The 19,510-nt window shown below is 39.9% G+C and overlaps 2 protein-coding genes across 4 annotated transcripts; one reads left to right on the top strand and one right to left on the bottom strand.

The window, feature by feature from the left end:
* Positions 1 to 2,504: 2,504 nt before the first annotated feature.
* Positions 2,505 to 7,676, bottom strand: LOC123982391 (zinc metalloproteinase nas-4). 2 transcript variants are annotated; one of them, XM_046067893.1, is made up of 10 exons: positions 7,572 to 7,676; positions 7,448 to 7,480; positions 7,290 to 7,355; positions 7,122 to 7,168; positions 5,539 to 5,623; positions 5,349 to 5,463; positions 4,831 to 5,003; positions 3,769 to 3,850; positions 3,561 to 3,682; positions 2,505 to 3,271 (listed from the first exon to the last, which is right to left on the bottom strand). In XM_046067893.1, the coding sequence occupies exons 1-10, from the start codon at positions 7,621 to 7,623 to the stop codon at positions 3,078 to 3,080; spliced, it is 969 nt and encodes a 322-aa protein (XP_045923849.1). In that variant the 5' UTR covers positions 7,624 to 7,676; the 3' UTR covers positions 2,505 to 3,077. The 2 variants fall into 2 exon arrangements, with proteins under 2 accessions (XP_045923849.1, XP_045923850.1); XM_046067894.1 differs by having other exon boundaries at positions 5,539 to 5,605.
* Positions 7,677 to 8,625: 949 nt separating this feature from the next.
* On the top strand, positions 8,626 to 12,910 carry zcchc9 (zinc finger, CCHC domain containing 9). Of its 2 annotated transcripts, none has more exons than XM_046067920.1 (6): positions 8,626 to 8,781; positions 9,616 to 10,035; positions 11,262 to 11,412; positions 11,504 to 11,596; positions 11,674 to 11,742; positions 12,441 to 12,910. In XM_046067920.1, the coding sequence occupies exons 2-6, from the start codon at positions 9,631 to 9,633 to the stop codon at positions 12,551 to 12,553; spliced, it is 831 nt and encodes a 276-aa protein (XP_045923876.1). In that variant the 5' UTR covers positions 8,626 to 8,781; positions 9,616 to 9,630; the 3' UTR covers positions 12,554 to 12,910. The 2 variants fall into 2 exon arrangements, with proteins under 2 accessions (XP_045923876.1, XP_045923877.1); XM_046067921.1 differs by having other exon boundaries at positions 8,632 to 8,781; positions 9,620 to 10,035.
* Positions 12,911 to 19,510: the final 6,600 nt, after the last annotated feature.

The raw sequence follows: 19,510 nt of genomic DNA, 5'->3' as shown, positions 1-19,510 counted from the left end.
AAAATGGAGCTGAAGAGTGAAATTTAAAAGACAGAAACCTACTAAAGCAGCAGGTTAAAACTACACTTTGTGTTTTAAAGGTTTTGTCCTCATTCTGTCAGCTTGTATTCGCAGTAATGGACACTCCTGTTGTCTTAGCTTCAGTGTTTGATGCTATATGTCAAGCGTAAATGTCAGAGCAATTTTCCGCCAGCCGACCTGCGTGACGATGAACTGAGCCGGAGAAATAAATATTTGTCAGTCCGCTGAGATTACAGGAAAAGCAGCATCTTGAAACCTTTCCTGCCAGTTAAGTTCTTCAGAGTCAGAAACAAACACGGTGGATGTTGTCACAAATCCATACTGCATATGTTGTCTGTGAAGGTTCTCAATCATCCAGGTCACAGTTATACAGGGAAGGTTAACATTAAGGGCAACTGGACGTGGTTAAAGATACTTGAAGACCTAACTGAAGAAGGGGGGGAACTGAAGAAGCCTCTTGGATGAGAGGTGAAACATCTTCAGCCTCGACCAGTTGCCCTTGATGTTAACCTTTTATAGATCTTTAAGATCTAACCTCCTCTAATTTGGTTTTCTGAGATCTTCCTGGAGCCGTTTCACCACCACCAACACATTTCATTTTTTTCCCCCCTCCATTTCCTTTGTGCATTGCAGTGTGGGAGAATAGTGCACCCTCAAAAACCGGTCGTATTTATTGATTTCTGCAAACTTAATTCAGTCACTTTTCCGGCGTGAACGTGCTTTATACTAAATAACATTTAGGACTCTGTGTCTATTTGTCCTGCAAAAGGCACAAAGGCGCCCTGTGATGGACTGGCGACCTGTCCAGGGTGTACCACGCCTTTCGCCCGATGCCAGCTGGGATTGGCTCCAGCCCCCCGCGACCCTGACGCAGGATAAGCGTTTGACGATGGATAGATGGATGGAAGGCACAAAGGCACTCAGAACATTAACTTTGTGAGTCAAAAGTAAATGAAAGTTCATGATATTTACCTTTTTTTTTTTTTATCCCTGTTAAGTGTTCGCCTTCGAACCTGCATATATAGTGAGCAGCTTGCAGTAATAATGTAAAAGACAGCAACTGAGAAAAACAAAGTAAAAGTGGAAACTATGTAAAAACTGCTGTGGTGTAACTGTTGGAGAAGCTGAACTAAATGCAACAGCATTTCAAGAGTCACCTTTTACAGGTTTCTGAAAAATGGGATCAGTGTCATGGGGAATGGCTGAGTGCAGAAGCAGAGAGCTGAGGTGTGGACCCAAATGCAGACTGTAGGCGAAGTAGTTGCAGTTCGAATAAGGATTTATTAACACAAAACTAAACAGGCTTACGCTGGGAGCTCAGCGGCAAATGTGCAAACAAAGGGAACATAAAACATAATCCAAAGGGAAGAATCCGTGAACAAAGTACAAACCAATGAAGTAATCCAAAAGGGCAGGGAAGGCACAGAACACTCAACACAGACGACGCAGATAATGCGGACAATACAAGGACGTGAAAAAGACTGAAGAAAACTGGGGACAATATATACACAGGTAAACGAGCAGGGAGGGAAGCACAGCTGAGATACATCAGGTAATCAGACAAAGCTAGACAAGGACACCAGGTACAGAAGTTTACCAAATTAACAGGAAGTAAAGTTCACAGGAACACACAAGGACAGATCTACCGAAGTAAAATGCAAAAACATGGAAAGACAGCAAAATCAGGACACAGACAGAAACGGGACCAAACAGGAGACAAGACTACCCTAAAACATGAAGACTAAGGACTAAGACAGACCATAATGAGAAAATACAGAAGTACATCGATAAGGAAAACACTAAACATGAACTAAAGCACAGGACCAAGAACTAAGATGAGAGATAAGACAGTTACAAAGAAAAAGTAAAGCAAATGAGCCTAAATAATAAACTAGACTACAAAACGCCAAACCATGACAATCTCAAATAAACACAGGAAAAACAACAGCACAAAACCAAATCCTAACAATCAGTGGCAGCAAAACATCTGAAGCTAACTGATGAAATGTGTGTTCTACTAAATTTGTATTACATGTTTAAATGTTTCAGGCTTTACAGATCGAGCATCAAGCATGAGCATGACAGCAGTGTAATCTGTCTTTGTCACCAAGACTTCATAGTCCATCACTGGGTCATTTCAAGATATTTATACATGTAAATTCTGTCTGAAAGCAATGAGAAATGTTTGTGAGAAAATGAGCTGCTGAATTGTGAATGTTATACAGATTGTCATTTGACAACACACACACACAGAGAAAGTCCCATTTGTTGAGCAACTGTGTCACACAAATCAGTCAATCACCAGAAGCTGCCAGAACATGAATCCTGTGCGTCTCCTGCATGTAGCCGCCCACAGAGAAGCCCCAGAAGCTGATATGCATACATTTCCATGGCATTAGATCAGATATTCAGTCAAATACTGGCATTATTTTAGTTATTTAAGGCTAAAACATAAATCAAAGCAAAAAGGAGCTGCATTGCAATCAGGCTTTAATAGTCTTTTAATTACAGCGGCCCCCCCTGTGGATGGTAATTAAGGAAATCATTTGGTGGAAACGCGCCAGAATTACAAACACAAACATGGAGACGATGATTTGTCTGACGCAGATAAGTTACTGTGATGTGAGCTTAATGGGGATTTCTTGAGTCTGTGATGGGATTCAGCCAATATCTTCTAAATACAGCTTTGTGATGATAATTGTGTTGTAATGCACGGCAGAGAGAGATGATGTGAAACGGACACCTTTTTTCTTTTAGTCACAAAATCAACTACACCAAATCTAATGAACTAATATTGTGATTAAAATAATTTCTAGACATTGCACTGATTGATATGGCAAACAGTAGGTTAACTATTGTTACCACACCAGCAGATTCTTTATATTGGTGTCAGGTGTCCCAGCACTTGGAAGGTACTGGTTTCTTTTTTAATAATGAGGGACATTAACAGATATAAATGAGTTTGTTTCAGCTGCCTGATGTCTTGTGAAACATGTCAGCAAAGACAAATCTGGGATGAATATTTTGGTTTTATTGGTAAAAAGTCCCAGCTCAGTCTAGTCGTGTCCTCTGCTGGTGCTACTGTTCCCTCTCGTGGCAGCAGTCAGGTGCTGCAGCGAAGTGGACGGAGAGACAGTAGATGTTTGATTTTTCTCTGGTTTGTTGGCAGAAACAGGATTGTTTGGGGCCACTACGTGCATGTTTCTAACCTCCATCCCATCGCCACTGCTTTCCTGCTGCGTCTCTGCATCTGAAAGAGATGAGGGATGAGAAGGGCGAGTTAGGCACTATGTGGCTTTGATCACAGTGAACGAGGTACTTGTGAGACTTTTCGTCCAAAAATCCATATTTATGACTTGTATGTTGGCAGAAACACTTTTATTGTATCCGTGTTTTTAAATGTTCTGTTTCATTTTTATTTGTCATCATCTTGTATACATTTAGTACATTTTCATTATATATTTATAATATGGTTTCAGTTGTTTCCCTTTAAAATCTAACCAAACCAAGTGGCCAGAAGTCAGGAAAAACACAGATACCACAGTTGTAGAGATGGCGAACTTTCTCAATGTCCATCTTTGTCATTTTAACCCTCTGTCCCATGTCCTTCACATTATTTTTGGGGACAATGGTGGGCCGGCCGTTTGATGAAAAAAAAACACTGAAACAAATAAACAATCACAGAGTCACAAAATAACCTTTACAGAGGGGGTAAACATGTACATGCTTATGTATTTGGAAATTTACCTTCCATAGTGCATGATAGATGTAACGTCATAAGGAAGATCGAAGGTTTCGCCTGCTTGTTTTTTAAAGTTTTTCTCCATCCCTGAAACACACCTTGTTATTTTCACTCAGAGCAAACAGCCTCAACAGTAAACCTGCATTTAAAAACATGTTTCTTCTTGTTGCTTCACACTGCAGAATGAGGTTTGTACATCCATCTGCTGACGGAGGAAAGTCTCTCAGTTTGACACCTGAACACACCTGCAGGATTTGTGATATCACAGCTACACTGAAGCCAATCAAGGTCCGATATGAAACTTGCAAGTGTGATGCAGGAACTCACAAACACTGAGAATGAACTTTTCAGTCTAGACCTGCTCCTACAAGAGATCCCTTCTGTTATGAATTGGTGCTATATGCATAAAACTGAATCTTGTATCCAGCAGTTAAACTTCAGTCCCATTCAGACTGGATTATAAAAAAAAGGTGCAGATATTCTGTCTTGAGCCCCTTTATTTGTTTACATTTAGGCAAATTGGCACCATTAAATTTTGCCAAATTAGCACCTCCTGTTAGCAGTGCCACCCAGGGATGTACAGACAACCATCACTTAAAAACATGATTCTCAGGGAAGTTCTGCAGCATTTTTCCCCCTCTGATTTCTGAGTGGATTTAGGAGGTTTTATTCTGGATGGAGATAGAGATGTCGTTGTCCTCGGAAAGTGAATGTCACACTGAAGGATACAACATGTGTATCATGTCGGAGTTCAGATTTGACTTAGTTATGACTGAGAAGGAGTGCGATTTTTTTTGGACTCAAATTATTCTCAGACTGCACCTTTGCCTCCCCCTCAGCTCTCGGAGACCCCCCCCCCCATGTGGAGGCTTTAGTCTTTTTTTTTGGCTTTGTCCTGCTGTGTTTTACAGACCGCATCCTGTCATTTCACCAGGGTTAAAATGAGTTCTGTGAACCTGTAACGTTCATCCTGTCCCAAATCGGGAAACTGAATCTGCATTCCTAAATTCTGCATTTTCCAAATGGAGATGCAATGTTATATAACCAAATGAGCTTGGAAACATTACCTGGCATGATATTATGGGGAAGAACTGCAATGTACTGATCACGGTCTGTCCTCGTGTGTTCATGTTGGATGCCCAGAGCGTGAAGAATCTCATGGACGATGTTACCCACGATGCACGTGGGCCCGACGTAAACTGGCTGCTCTCCGCCCAAGAAGCCCACGGACGACGCACAACTAGATTAATAGTTGCATAACTAGTAGATGCACACTCGGATAGTTTCATGTAAACATTCGAGACATTCATTTAAAGCAGAAACAATGTGTTGATTGACAGAAATCTAATTTATTTTTAAACTAAAAACACCAAACACTCCCAGCTTCTCAGTAGTGAGAATTTGCTTCTCTCTCTCTTATGAGAAGTTAATTTCCACCACTTGTAATGTCACACCAATGGTCCAAAACCCACAGTACAATTTTGAGGTACTTATAACGTCACAGCATTTGTTTGATAGTTGCAGATTCAGATTAGTATGTAGGCCTAATGAAAACAATCTTTGTGCATTATTATAAGTTTCATACCCGTTGCTGGTTGTGAAGAGCAGGTAGTTTGTCTCAGAGGTTCGCTTGTGGAAGGACACGCAGGTGTCTTTAGACACCATCTTCATAGCAGAGAGGATGTGTTTCCTCCGACTGGCTGAAAATACACAAATAAAAAAAGATTCCTGTGAGCAAAGACTCGGACCAGTGATGTGAAGTCAGACTGACTTACCCAACGCTGGGCTGATGACGTACGGTATCTCCTGAGTTGGCCACACGGTTCCCACTGCGCTGCTGTTCTGCAGGGCGAAACAAACCTCAAGTGCAAGTTATTAAATACTGGAATTTGTTGTTATCCGTTTTAAAGTCGATAAGCACACAAATCGTCACTTGCACCGTTTCATTTTTGGTAGTTTGTTCTATAGTTGAAATAAATATAGTTTTCATTTTAGTATAGTGTAATTTTAGTTAGTATTACGTTTGATGTCATATCACTTTAATTTATTCCTATCCACTTGCTGCTGTAATGTTGAAATTTCTCTCCTGTGAGACAAGGCTGATCTTATCCCTCATCTTATGTGTTGGCCGCACAAAGAAACAGTATCACCATAACACTGCAGGTTCATTTAAGGTGCACCCGGAGAGAACTTCCGCAGACTGGGGAGAACATGCAAACGACCAAGGTGTAAAAGAGTGTTAACCACTGCACCTCCGTGCCAAACACTGATAAACACCTGAGTATTGCATTGAAAAGTAAAAAAAAATGCAAAATGAAACAGAAAATGTGACAAAACCTTTAAATTCAATAAATGTTTTGTTTCCATCTTTACTATCAGGAGAACGGCCCTTTTTTTGCTTCCTCTTTGATGTTCAGTGTTTTTAGGATATGGTTCTGTAAATAAAACAACTTCAGTTCAAAGTTCGGTTCTTTTAATTCACTTGAAGTGCAGTCTCTAATTTATCCTTTATACTAAATGATTTTCTAATTGAGCTTCATTTCCAATTATGTTTATTTTATTTGTCACATCTGGTCCCACAGACTACAGCATGAATCATCTGCTCTATTAAATGCTGCTGTTTTGTGTTATCAGGGACCTTTACACATCAGCGTGTGTTTGCAGGTGTTATGGAGAAATACTGGCTTTGTGAATGTAGTGGTTTAAAGCCTTTAGTGTCTTATTAGTCTGCATCTGACAGCGTTACAGGAGTGCAATGATGAATCAGTGGATAACTAATTGAATTGGCAGTCGAGAACTGTAGAAAACAGTTCCTTAGGCTATTTATACATCCAGCATTACAGATCATTCCTGTTGAGTGCTGCGAGTCCAGTATTCTCTCTCTGTTAGCTCTGTGTTTGGTCTCCACCAGCTCCTGAGGGAAATATCTGGCTCTTTAGCTGCTAAATGCTCCACTATGTTCACCAGCCGCTCTGTAACTGTGTTTGTCTGCCGCAGGTCATGTACAGCATCTTTTAAGAGTGTTTTCTCTGAAAACGATGAGCGCCAAGTCACATCACACAGATTTCTTTCCTTCTTTCAAGTTGCAGTTTGACATTGGTGTCAAATGAACTGCATCATGAACTGCTGGTCCTAAAGAATTAAGTTGATTTCTCAAAAAAACAAAACACAACTTGATTTTATGAAGTGGCATGATGGGAAATGTCAGGATACTGTGTTTTTGGAGCCAACCCAGATCTTACTTGCTGCTTCAGTTGTGATCGTTCTTGTTGGCGGTTCTGTCCCTAAACTTTGTGCAACAATAAAGACAACAAATAATCAAAAAAATAAGTGGAAACATGGAGGCAGTTTCACTCACTGACATCATGTCTCCCCCCAACACGCCATCGTTCTCTGATGCCAGTTCTGTCAAAAATGTGATAGAGGAAAAGAAACAGCAACGGTATTAATCCAGACCTTCCTTCTTTGCTCAACTTTTTTCTTCTCAAATATTAAATGCATGTTCATACTGACAGCGTTGGCTCACCTTCTACGGTCTCTGGGTTTGAATTTATATAATTCAACACCTTACTCAACAGGTCTTCCCGAAGAGCTGTAAAAACACACGTTTGTACGTTAAAGAAACAAATAATGCGAGTGTCGACATTTTGTTCAAACCCAGGCTTAAAATACATCAGGCTGTACCTGTTTGGGCTTCAGGTAGAGGACCAGAGTCCACTAAAACACAACAGATTAAAGAAAAATCATATGTTTGCTTTCCCAGACAGTCAAAATCAAACCGTGATACCAAACAGTGTTGATATATTACCATCTTTAGGCGATTCAACAAACAGAAGGACAGTCAGGAGCAGCTGCAGCATGGTCTCAGGAGGGACAGCTGATGCTCCTCGTTAGTCACATTAAGTAAAATCACCTGCGAGGAAGACGCACTTACTACATTTCAGAGGGAGATTTTCTACTTTTTACTCCACTATGTTTGTTTCACAGCTGTAGTTACTTTTGCAGATTAAGATTTTTTTTATACAAAGTAGATAAAATATGTATATAATACAGATTTAAATAACCAACAGTACATACAGAACATTAAAATGCTTCTTACATCTTCATGTTTCTGCAATACTAATAAATTAATATAATAGAAAGCACTTCTGCATGATGATTACTTTTACTTGTAATACTTTTAAATACGTTTTCCTGATTATAATTATATACTTTTACAAAAGTAGTATTTTCAATGCTGGTATTTGTCAATGGTGGATGAAGTACAAATACTGTACTTGAGTAAAATTACAGATTCCCTTGCTTAATATTATTCCACTAAAAGTAGTCAAAGTACAAAGTACAATTAGTTTGGTTCTGTTTGTCAGGGGTTGCTGACGTGATAAACAGAATTTAAAAACGATTGTCAAAACGGTTTCCAATCAAATTTCTGTCAATCAACAAATCGTTTCAGCTGTACTTATACACTTATACTATACAGCTGTAAAACCTGTTGGGTAGTAACAGTTTTGTGTGTAAAACTCTTACTTTGTAAAGTAACTAGTAATTAGTACAATATTTCCCTCTGAGATGTAGTATAGAACGTGGCATGAAAAGAAAATACTCAAGTAAAGAACAAATACGTTTAATTTGTACAGTACAGTACAGTACAGTACTTGAGTAAATGTTCTTAGTTACTGTCCACCACTGGTAGTAATAGTACTTTTACTTAAGTAAACGATCTCAGTACTTCCTCCTCTACTGATGACAACATGTGGAACAACATATCAGGAAAGCTGGAATTCAGGATCTTAATATAAAAACGCCAACGAGCCTGCCAAGAGGATGAGGAAGTAGCATTTTATTTTATTTATTTGATTAACTCAGATAGAGGATTTATCTCTGGTGCTCACTCCGAAGCAGCAGGTGGCGGTAATGCGCCTCGTTAACAACCGCCGTTAAATAAACAGAAGAAGAAGACGAAGACGAACGATCACTTCCGGGAAGAAAGTAAACACATGGGCTGAAAATCTCTCAGGGTAATTTAGATTTTTTTAAACGATCTATTCTATTGTTCTGTATGATATGTTGATTTTTTTTTTTATCACTCATCAAACGTGTTGTTTTGTGCGGCCTCACCAGCTGCTGTTTTACGCTGTGATTTAGCTGCTAGCTCACATGCTAACAGTAGAAAACAGAAAAACCTCAGAAAGAGCTATTTTAGTTTGTTTTGTCTTTAAAATAATTTCTCTCCTAACGATGTTTTACATGGCAGACAGATTTAACAACGCCAGATAATTTCAGTAACGTTTGACACCAAATTTAGCAACAACATTTGTTTTGTTTTTGTTGTTTAAGCTAACTGGGACTCAGTGAAGTACTCAGATCTGTTACTTCAGTAAAAGTCATACACAAGTAAAAGGCCTGCATTTTAAATCTTACTAGAAGTAACAATGCACTTCAGGGGAGGGTTAAGGAAAAGTCAGGTCCAGATCAAAAACCACAGTACCTAGGGCTGTCAGATCTGGACTGGATGGTCCCAGAGAGGTGCAAGTTTCTTTAAAACTGCTGAATCGGGAAGCTAACTTCAGTGTCGTCTAGTAGTATAACCATCAGAATATACTGACCAGTGGCCAATTACAGAATAATGTGTATTATATTATTGGATTAGAAATATTGATGGATTCATGTGTTCATCACTTTAATGTTCAGCTGAAAAAGGATGTAATGCATCAACATTTATTTGTGGGTTAGAGTTTGAGTGAAAAATCTGAATTTGCAAAAGGAACCAAAGTTGTCAAATAAAAGTAGACGAGTAAAAAGAACGATATTGTCAAATTAAAGAAATAGACTTTTTCTTTCTTTGGCTTCAGCCAGCGGGTGCAGTCATGACGAGGTGGGCGAGAGCCAACAACGTCCACAAACACAAGCCAGCAGAGGCCACTCCATGGAGCCGGCTGAGAGGAGGAGCAGCAGGAGGCAGAGGCAGAGGAGGAGGACACCCGGGCCGATCTGGTGCTCAACCAGGACCTCAGAGGGACTACCTGAGAGGGACTCAGCCTGGTGGATCAGCAGTAAACAAACCAAACCATAAGAAGAAGGACTACGTCAGTGAGGATGTGAACGGCTTCCTGGAGTATCTCCAGCAGACCGGACAGCCGCTGCCGAGGGGGGATAAAGGAGGGTGGCAGGGGGAGCGGGGTCTCAGGGAGGAAGTGGAGACCGCCCTGAAAAAAGACAGAAGAAGAGAGGACAGAAGGATAAAGAGGCAGACAGACAAGAAGAGCAACATGGTGAGTGCTTTCAAACCACAGACTCCAGATACTGAACCAGGACCTGGATCCATCAGGCGTCTCCGAGGAGGAAGTCGGTCCTAACTGACCGGAAATCCTCCATGTGCCACAAATTTGGTTCTTGATTTTGAGACTTGACTTTCATCTTTTTGATCTGAAAAGACTAATTGAAACTCAGCGTCTTGAATATGTTTTTATATATTGGGCATTTTAATTTTTAAGTGAACTCAAATCAGGTTTTTGAAATTGGCTTTAACTTCAGTTGTTTAAAAGTCAATCAGAATCAGAAGGCTCTTTATTGCCAAGTAGTGTTTTACACATACGAGGAAGTTGCTGTGGTGATAAGGTGCTACACGCAGATAAACCTACAGTCGACATAAATAAATGTAGAAATATATCAATATGGAATAGAAGAACAACATTAAGTTTTCAGAAGTTGTTAAATCTCACAATTATGTATTCAGTTCAGTTTATAGTTAAAATCTTTGCAGCCTCTGTTTGAGTCTATACATGATAGGATTGTCAGTGTTTACCTACAGCCTGATGCCAACTGGAATTAATACAATATTTTAACAGGACTGAAACGTTTAACGGAGATTCCTCTGTGATGCTTTATATAAATACAGGTCCTGATGATGTCTCTGCTCCCGTCCTTCCTCTCATCCCTCCCCTTGTTTCCTTCCTGCTGTCCCTCCCCTTCTTTCTTTCCTCTCATTGCTCCCCTCCTTTCTTTCCTCTTGTTGCTCCCCTTGTTTCCTTCCTCTCGTTGCTCTCCTCCTTTCCTTCGTCTCACCCCTCTCCTCCTTTCCTTCGTCTCACCCCTCTCCTCCTTTCCTTCGTCTCACCCCTCTCCTCCTTTCCTTCGTCTCACCCCTCTCCTCCTTTCCTTCGTCTCACCCCTCTCCTCCCTCTCACCCCTCTCCTCCCTCTCACCCCTCTCCTCCCTCTCACCCCTCTCCTCCCTTTCCTTCGTCTCCTCCCTCTCCTCCCTCTCACCCCTCTCCTCCCTCTCACCCCTCTCCTCCTTTCCTTCGTCTCACCCCTCTCCTCCTTTCCTTCGTCTCACCCCTCTCCTCCTTTCCTTCGTCTCACCCCTCTCCTCCTTTCCTTCGTCTCACCCCTCTCCTCCTTTCCTTCGTCTCACCCCTCTCCTCCTTTCCTCCCTCTCACCCCTCTCCTCCTTTCCTCCCTCTCATCACCTTCCGTTGTTTCCTTCTCTCCCCCAGCTGTGTTTTAACTGCAGGAAGCCCGGTCACGGTTTGGCCGACTGTCCGGAGGCCGACAGGGATGAGGAGATGGGCCGAGGCATCTGCTACCGCTGCGGCTCCACCGAGCATGAAATCCAGAAATGCAGAGCCAAAGTGGACCCCGCTCTGGGTGAGGACCACGTGGAGACTCTCAGCTTTTCATCTGGAATAGATTCATATGTAATACTTTTTGAATGACATGTAAATATCCTCTGTGTCAGGTGACTACCCGTATGCTAAGTGCTTCATCTGTAGTCAGACTGGACACTTGTCGCGGTCCTGCCCAGATAATCCTAAAGGACTTTACGCTCAAGGTACAAACACATTTATTCACTACAGTGTATAGTTATTAATGTGACACTCGTTTGAATGATCATTTCTGTGTCTGCAGGAGGATGCTGTCGTGTTTGTGGTTCAGTGGAACATTTCCAGAAGGACTGTCCGGAGCACCAGGCTGCCAGTGAGTGTCTTCTGTCTCCATCTTCAGACCAAAACCTCAGGGCTTCCTGATGTGTTTTAGTATTTTATGAAATACAATCAAACTTAAGCATCTAGTGACTAACAACACCGAAAACATCAGGATATGTTTGGCTCAACAGGTGACTGGATGATTGATTGATTGACACTGTAGATAGTTTCTACAACTACTTATTTTCATTATAAAACAAGAAATTCCCCGTGCACAGCGCCAACAGTCGGGCGCTGGTAGATTTTGCTATTACAAAAGCACGATGGGTTGTTTTTTGATTTTAGTTATTTTCATTAATGATTATTCTGCCCAAAAATATTTTGAATAAGGTGACGTCACTAAATGTCGTCTTTGGTCCGACCATCAGTCCCGAAGCCAAAGTTAGTCCTTTTATGATCACACAAGACAAAGAAACTTAACAAGTCCTCATGTTTGAGAAGCTGGAACAAGAAATATTTGGTAGGTTTGCTTGAAAATTTCAATATGAACAATTGATTATTAAAATATAATGCTTTTCTTACTCTGCAACTTAACTATGTTGACTGTAATCAAAATGTTGCTGCAGAGTGACGTTTCTCCTTCTGCATCATTCAGGTAATCTGGGAGAGAAAGACACTACTAAGCGGAGACAAAGACTCACAATAGGTCATTTTATTATATTTCTGACTCTTTCATTTCTCTCCTTCTAGCTAACTCGGTGACGGTCCCCTGGTTGTCCAACAATATGAGTGCAGACTACGAAGAAGTCCATGTTCCAGTGAAGAAAGCCAAACCCAAACAGACGAAGGTGGTGATGTTCTGATCTTCAGAGGTTGCCTGCATCTGCTGCTCTCCTTCACTCTGACTCTGTTCAGGAGTTTTTCATCAACAGATTTCAGTAATCTTTGAACAGCTTTACCATCTGGACTCTGATAAATGGACTGATCACCATTCACATGCAGTGACGTGGTTCACCACACATTCTGATTCTTTATTTGAGGTGCTTTTAATAAAGCATTGCTTCTGTATATTTACAGCCTGTCTTTATTCTGGTGCTGGGAAAAAAAACTTTGGTTATATCTTTATTGTTTTAGGCAGTTATCAAAACTGGCTGGTTTAAAAAAGTGTTCAGATTGAACTTGTGTTTCTTATCAAATAAACAGACTATTATCAGTTTTAACTCGGTGTGCACTTACTAACTTTTTCCAGAGCTTTAGACCGCACCTGTCACGCTTTCACAGCAGATTACAGAACAGACTCTATCCACTGTGGAAAACTGAGATGCGATTGAAAATTCGGGTAAAAGCAAGTAAACGGACCTAGTTAGACAGTGTTACACATCTAAACTTTTAGCATTTTGGATAAAGTAGTGGATAAAGTAATGAAAGGATATTTTAGGCATTTTTAGTTCTGATTCTCTACATGTGAATTGATTGTTAAGATTTTAGTTCTACACCTGTAGGAGCATTTAGACAAAGAATACAAATCTAATGTGGCCATTCAATGTAATGTGGGATTACTTCCATTATCGATTAATTTGTAGATTATTGGTGCACAAAGTACAGTACGTGTATAGAACTTAATTTAACCAGGAATATCTCAGGAGTGTCCTGACTAAGAAAGTAACTTCACATAAAACATAATACTGACTTGTGAATAATCAGATAAGAATCACAAAACAGATCAAGATCAGAAGGGTGAAGTTAAGATTGATAAAATAATAGCAATAAATAAAACCCAAATTGATGTCTTTAGATTGCTTGCATTTGTCCGACCAGCAGTCCAAAATTCAGAAATTATACATTTTAATTATCTATAACAGAAGAAAAAAAATAGCAAATCCTCACAATTGAGCTCCAACTTGTAATGTTTAGTATCTTTGTTTAAATTAAATAGTTACAGATTAATTGTTAATCGACTCATTGTTTTAGCTCTATATGGAACACTAATTCAGTTCTTCAAGGAGATGAGTTTGTACTTGAGAGGGAGGATAAACTGTCAAAGACATAACAATGATTCACTGTCAGAACTCACTCAGATGCTTTGGTCATTTAAAATTAAAACGATATGAAAAACGACCATTACATGAATCCTGGAGTGCATTTGCACCATGGCCTCATGGAGAAACTAGAGAGATGTGAGAATTAATAGCAGCTGCACAGATCAGAAGGAACATTGGGAAATCCGCGATCATACAGCTCAAAAGATTCTGTTGTTAATTATTTGTTTTATACTGATGGCCTTTGAGGATCTGAGTGTTTGTGTTGGGGTTTGGGTTGCATAGTATAATGCTTGCTTTTCAATATATCCATGTGCGTTTGTGGATTTGGTTTTAACTCAGCTGTAATGTGAAGACTCGGCCACTTGGTTGCAGCACTGGCTCAAGATGAGCTGCAGAGAGTCTGTGGCGTTGGAGTGAAGGTCATCCTGCTGTTCTGTCACTGAGAAATGGTGCCATGCAACAGGAGAGAGGACATACTGGCAATAAATGAACTGCTTTAAAAATAACATTAAGAAGCAGTGAGTTGATTTAATATGTGCAGGCAACTGATAACTGTATCCAAGCTGCTGTAGACACATGTAGTCTTACAAGAGTGATGATGTGAAGTGGACATCTACAGTGGTGGGTTGTAACTAAGTATATCTACTTAGGTACTGTACTTCAGTACAGTAATGAGGTACTTTATTTGAGTATTTCCATTTTCATCCACTTCTACAATTTAATTTTAGAGCCAAATAGCTGTAAACTACTTTTTGGTGCACTACATTTATCTGACAGCTATAGTTACCTTTCAAATTAAGATTTTAGATTAAAAATAATGTTATAAAATAATGCATTATTAAATATTTAGTAAATATAACCACTTTTTTATAGAATTTAGTTAAAACTGGCTGACTGTATATAAAGTAGTAAAACTAGCTGACTGTATATAAAGTAGTAAAACTAGCTGACTGTAAGAAAGTAGTAAAACTAGCTAACTGTATATAAAGTAGTAAAACTAGCTGACTGTAAGAAAGTAGTAAAACTAGCTAACTGTATATAAAGTAGTCAAACTAGCTAACTGTATATAAAGTAGTCAAACTAGCTAACTGTATATAAAGTAGTAAAACTAGCTAACTGTATATAAAGTAGTAAAACTAGCTGACTGTAAGAAAGTAGTAAAACTAGCTAACTGTATATAAAGTACTAAAACTAGCTGACGGGAAAAAAAGTAGTAAAACTAGCTCACTGTATATACAATCAGCTAGTTTTATATATAAAGTAGTAGTCGTAGTAGTAGTAGTAACGTTAGTAATAGTAAACTAACTGACTGTAAAGTAGTCAAACTAGCTAACTGTATATATAGTAGTAAAAGTAGCTGACTGTATATATAGTAGTAAAACTAGCTAACTGTATATATAGTAGTAAAAGTAGCTGACTGTATATACATTGATTCATTGGTATTAAAAATCTAATAATGTCAGGCATTTTGCTGCAAAAGCATAACTTTTACTTACGTGGGATTTTGAATGCATTTTTGTGGGTACCTTCTTTCAACCACCTCTTAGTAGTTATGTTAATTTTGATGAATCTCCCCCTCTTGGACATGAGGGAATCGTATATTGTGGTCTGTTTATAGTTTTCACAGGAGGAGAACAGCTGAGCCTGTTGCAGGACAGAGCCTTATGTGACCGATCAATAAGATTGTAAACACCCAGACTTCATTAAAAAACTGAACCTCAAACATAATGCGTCAGGAGCTGAAGAGTGGGAGGCTGAGATACATACACACTCCAGCTCTCACAGACTCCCACAGGAAGTCTCATAAACTGCAGACCGGACTGTTTTGGGGGTTTTGTTTGGACTTCTTTCAGCCGCTCACTCCAGATTTTTTCAATGAAGATAAAGCTTTTTGTTTCCTGGGACAGAGAGTAGAGATCCCTGTGTGTGTTCCCCTGGTGAGCATATAAAAAGGTCTTACATCACTGATGATGCAAAAGGTTTCTTGAAACTCCTTTGAAGACTGACCATTAACCAGCCAAAACTCGTACCTTAGTACTCGAGAAAAGACTGAGACTGTCAACGCTTATCTGCCCTGTAAAGTATATTCCTAGACTTTGAATCAGGCTACTGCAGAACCCTGTTATGGATTCTCGTGCCGTCATGGATTGAAAGTTATGATACATAATGGACCAGTAATATAAAAGTGTAAACTCCAGTAAACGTTACATTAGGTGTGTACACGCCCCTTGGATCAAGTTGTGTGTTACCAGGTTGCAGTGACAGATGGGTTAAAATCGTATAGTGTGTTGATTGTGTGTGCAGATTATGTTTCACAGACGATCTGGCAACTTTGGGTGACGTCAGAATAAACATGCAAAACTTGGATCAGTGAATGACGATTATGCAAAATACACAACATTCACATAAGAGAGGCCAGTTTCTTTTCTTGTAATGTCAGCAAAAGTCATTGTCTCTTATGTCTGTTTGAAGTAATGTTTAAAAAAGACTAAAGGCCAATTTATCCTTCTGTGTCAATCTACACCATAGCCCACACATAGCCACGTACGTCAGTTAACACATAACTTAAGTAACGTCACTTACGTCAATTTACGTAACATACCTAAATAAAATGATTTTAAAATTATCTTTTTGTTTCACAGGGGACACGAACCCGGTCTCCTGGTTCAAAGTCGGGGTTCTGGGCTTCCATCCACCCCAACCACCTCCTTACTCAGTCTTTTCTGTTAAAAATCATATACCTGCCTTTACTGTCAAAAAACAAGGCTACAGGGCTTCCCCCGCTGCGTTGAACTATAACGGTAAAGGGATCCCCAGTGCGAAACAAACTGACAACTATGGCTCTTGTCCATGCGTCCATAAGTGACGACTTGGGAGTGAGAACGGGTTAGAACTGAAATCGGTAGCAGTCGCATTTCTGTCTTCTTTTTCTTCTTCTTCTTCTTGGGTCGTGCATACCATCTCCTCAATTCACTAAAAGTAACTGCTGTTCAACATTGATCAGCTCCAACTCCAACAGGATGAATCGCCATCGGACAAATTAAAATGTTGACCTGATGATGGTACTAAATGAAAAGTCAGAGTATCACCAAAGTTATTAAAGGTCATCCTGAGGGGAACATGAAGGACTGAACCACATTTCATGGCAACCTGTCCAATAGTTGAGGTATTTCAGTCTGGACCAAAGTGGTGGAAGTTACAGACCGCCATTACCATCCCGAGCCGTGCTGTTAGCATGGCTAAACATTTCAGAAGCATTTCTAAACGGAATATTTCAACATTTCAATCCTCTTACCGTAAAACTTCCATTAATAGACCAGGCTTTGATTTGCTTAAATCACTGAACTGCCTATATTTGGGACTAGTGTCTATATAGGACAGACCTTGAATTCCTTCATCATGCCGGTGAATCTGATCGAATAACACTTGGTGGTAATTGTTTCCATAACATGAACTGAACAATTGAATTGTGGATGTGTTATTCGTATCTTATGATGTGAAGCATGTTCATACTGACAAAAGTTTAAGCTATAAATATATATAGTAATATAAATAGCTCAAGCAGGCGACCTGGTGGGCTTTAAGAAGTTGTACACATCCAAAGGACTTCTATAAAAACCAGACCAGGCTTCTAATTGAGACGTCCATATATTTGTCAAAACATGTAGGCACACCGAGAGCTTTTAATTGAAGTTTATTTTATAGTATTTTTTTTCCTTCAGAGAGCGAGTTGAGAAGATGTATATCAGTCTCATGTCTGTGTTAAGTATAGAGCTGGAGTCAAGACGTTTTCTTCGTGTTCTTGTTGAACAACAGCGTATCCATCCGCCCAGTACTTCTGTGCAGTGTCTCCAGCGGTAGCACCAAGGTTGCCAGATAGGCTCAGTAAGCACAGGTTTTAGTTTTGGTGTAGGTACAGGCATCAACAGCTACAAAACCCGGCAATCTCACAGTAATAAGGTTTTGTCACCCTGACCCTGACAACAAGACTCAGGGAAGACAACATGCTAATTTTTTCAGCTCTGATAAAAGTGTGTTTTAAAATATGCTACTGAGTCAACCAGGTCCCTGTTTCTACACTATTTCATCCAGATTCTTCCTTTAATTTATATTCTTCTCTGATAAAAAGATTTGCAGACATTATTTTGTACTTGTCGTTCCTCTGGTGATGACTGAATAACCGTAGCATCACTTCGCCAACATGGTCCATTACCACCATCTTGTTTACGTTTCAGCCATATAAAACTTTCATCGCCCTGGGATCAGCCTCCAAATACTAAATCTGACTCATTACTTTGGAGCAGCGGTTTACATGCTGCTAATCAATGAAATTACTTGCAGAGGAAATTCTAGTTCTCTTGTTTTATATTATTTACTTTGCTGTATGTTTTACTTATTTGTTATTGTTCTGTGCTCCATGAGCTTATATGAAGTGGAGTTGTTTTTGCGCCAAAGGCTCCCTGGTTGAGTAAAAGTCAAGTATAAAGTAAATACAAAAGGGGGGAGGGACCACCTCCTGGAGGTTACCCTCAGGAGACCCCCCTCCCTTGCCTGGTTTCCACAGAGCCTGATACATTTTCATGGAGGCGAAGTGAAACTGCAGCCAGGCAGCTGCACACTGCCAGCTTACTGAGGCTGATTACACAATTTACCCAAAACGTTCATCCAGAGAGGATTGTGTGTGTGTGTGTTTGTGCGTGTGTGTGTGCCTTATAACAAAAGCACAGAGGGTTCATTCACTGACGTCTCCTGGATCCAATTTAAGAGAAGCTGAGCAGGGGTCTTTGTTCCAACTATTGTCTTTGGATTGCCCAACATTCACCCTTTATCGTGTTCTACCCCTCTGAGCTTTTACTGTACACACATCTTCAGAGGTCTTCCATCTCCACATCTTTTATCGTCACAGTGTTAATTTCTCCAATGACGCCTAAGAGGATGCAGTAGAGCAGGTCGTCCATTAATCCCAGGCAGTGGTTCACTACCTGACTCCTCCTGTCCACATGTTGAAGTGTCCTTGAGCAAGACATTGAACCCCAAAGTTGCTCCCAATGGACAGGCCAGCTCTGTCTCCATCAGTGTGTGTGTGTGTGTGTTTCAGGTTTTTATATCCTGGTGGGGACTTTAACATGAGAGCACACTAACGAATGGGACTCTTGTCACCAATGTCAGCAATAATTAATATAACATCTGGTTAGGGTTAAGACTTGGTTTTAGGGTTCAGGTTACAATTAGATTAAGGTTAGTGTTAGTGTTAGGCATGTACAGGTGCTGGTCATATAATTAGAATATCATCAAAAAGTTGATTTATTTCAGTAATTACATTCACAAAGTGAAACTTGGATATTATATTCATTCATTACACACAGACTGATATATTTCAAATGTTTATTTCATTTAATTGTGATGATTAAAACTGACAACTAATGAAAATCCCAAATTCAGTATCTCAGAAAATTAGAATATTACTTAAGACCAATACAAAAAAAGGATTTTTAGAAATGTTGCCCAACTGAAAAGTATGAACATGAAAAGTATGAGCATGTACAGCACTCAATACTTAGTTGGGGCTCCTTTTGCCTGAATTACTGCAGCAATGCGGCGTGGCATGGAGTCCATCAGTCTGTGGCACTGCTCAGGTGTTATGAGAGCCCAGGTTGCTCTGATAGTGGCCTTCAGCTCTTCTGCATTGTTGGGTCTGGCGTATCGCATCTTCCTCTTCACAATACCCCATAGATTTTCTATAGGGTTAAGGTCAGGCGAGTTTGCTGGCCAATTAAG

This window comes from Micropterus dolomieu, linkage group LG13 (genome assembly GCF_021292245.1).
Source record: "Micropterus dolomieu isolate WLL.071019.BEF.003 ecotype Adirondacks linkage group LG13, ASM2129224v1, whole genome shotgun sequence".
NCBI lineage: Eukaryota > Metazoa > Chordata > Actinopteri > Centrarchiformes > Centrarchidae > Micropterus > Micropterus dolomieu.
This window is presented reverse-complemented; position numbering and strand designations above follow the sequence as displayed.

Excerpts from the sequence above, each read along its gene's own strand:
- LOC123982391 (XM_046067893.1), bottom strand. The coding sequence starts at position 7,623 with ATGCTGCAGCTGCTCCTGACTGTCCTTCTGTTTGTTGAATCGCCTAAA. Across the intron at positions 5,624-7,121 it reads TGGGGGGAGACATGATGTCA|GTTTGTTTCGCCCTGCAGAA; the intron begins GTGAGTGAAACT and ends CTTGCACTTGAG. Across the intron at positions 3,851-4,830 it reads TCCCCATAATATCATGCCAG|GGATGGAGAAAAACTTTAAA; the intron begins GTAATGTTTCCA and ends GGTGTGTTTCAG.
- zcchc9 (XM_046067920.1), top strand. The coding sequence starts at position 9,631 with ATGACGAGGTGGGCGAGAGCCAACAACGTCCACAAACACAAGCCAGCA. Across the intron at positions 11,597-11,673 it reads TAAAGGACTTTACGCTCAAG|GAGGATGCTGTCGTGTTTGT; the intron begins GTACAAACACAT and ends CTGTGTCTGCAG. Across the intron at positions 11,743-12,440 it reads TCCGGAGCACCAGGCTGCCA|CTAACTCGGTGACGGTCCCC; the intron begins GTGAGTGTCTTC and ends CTCTCCTTCTAG.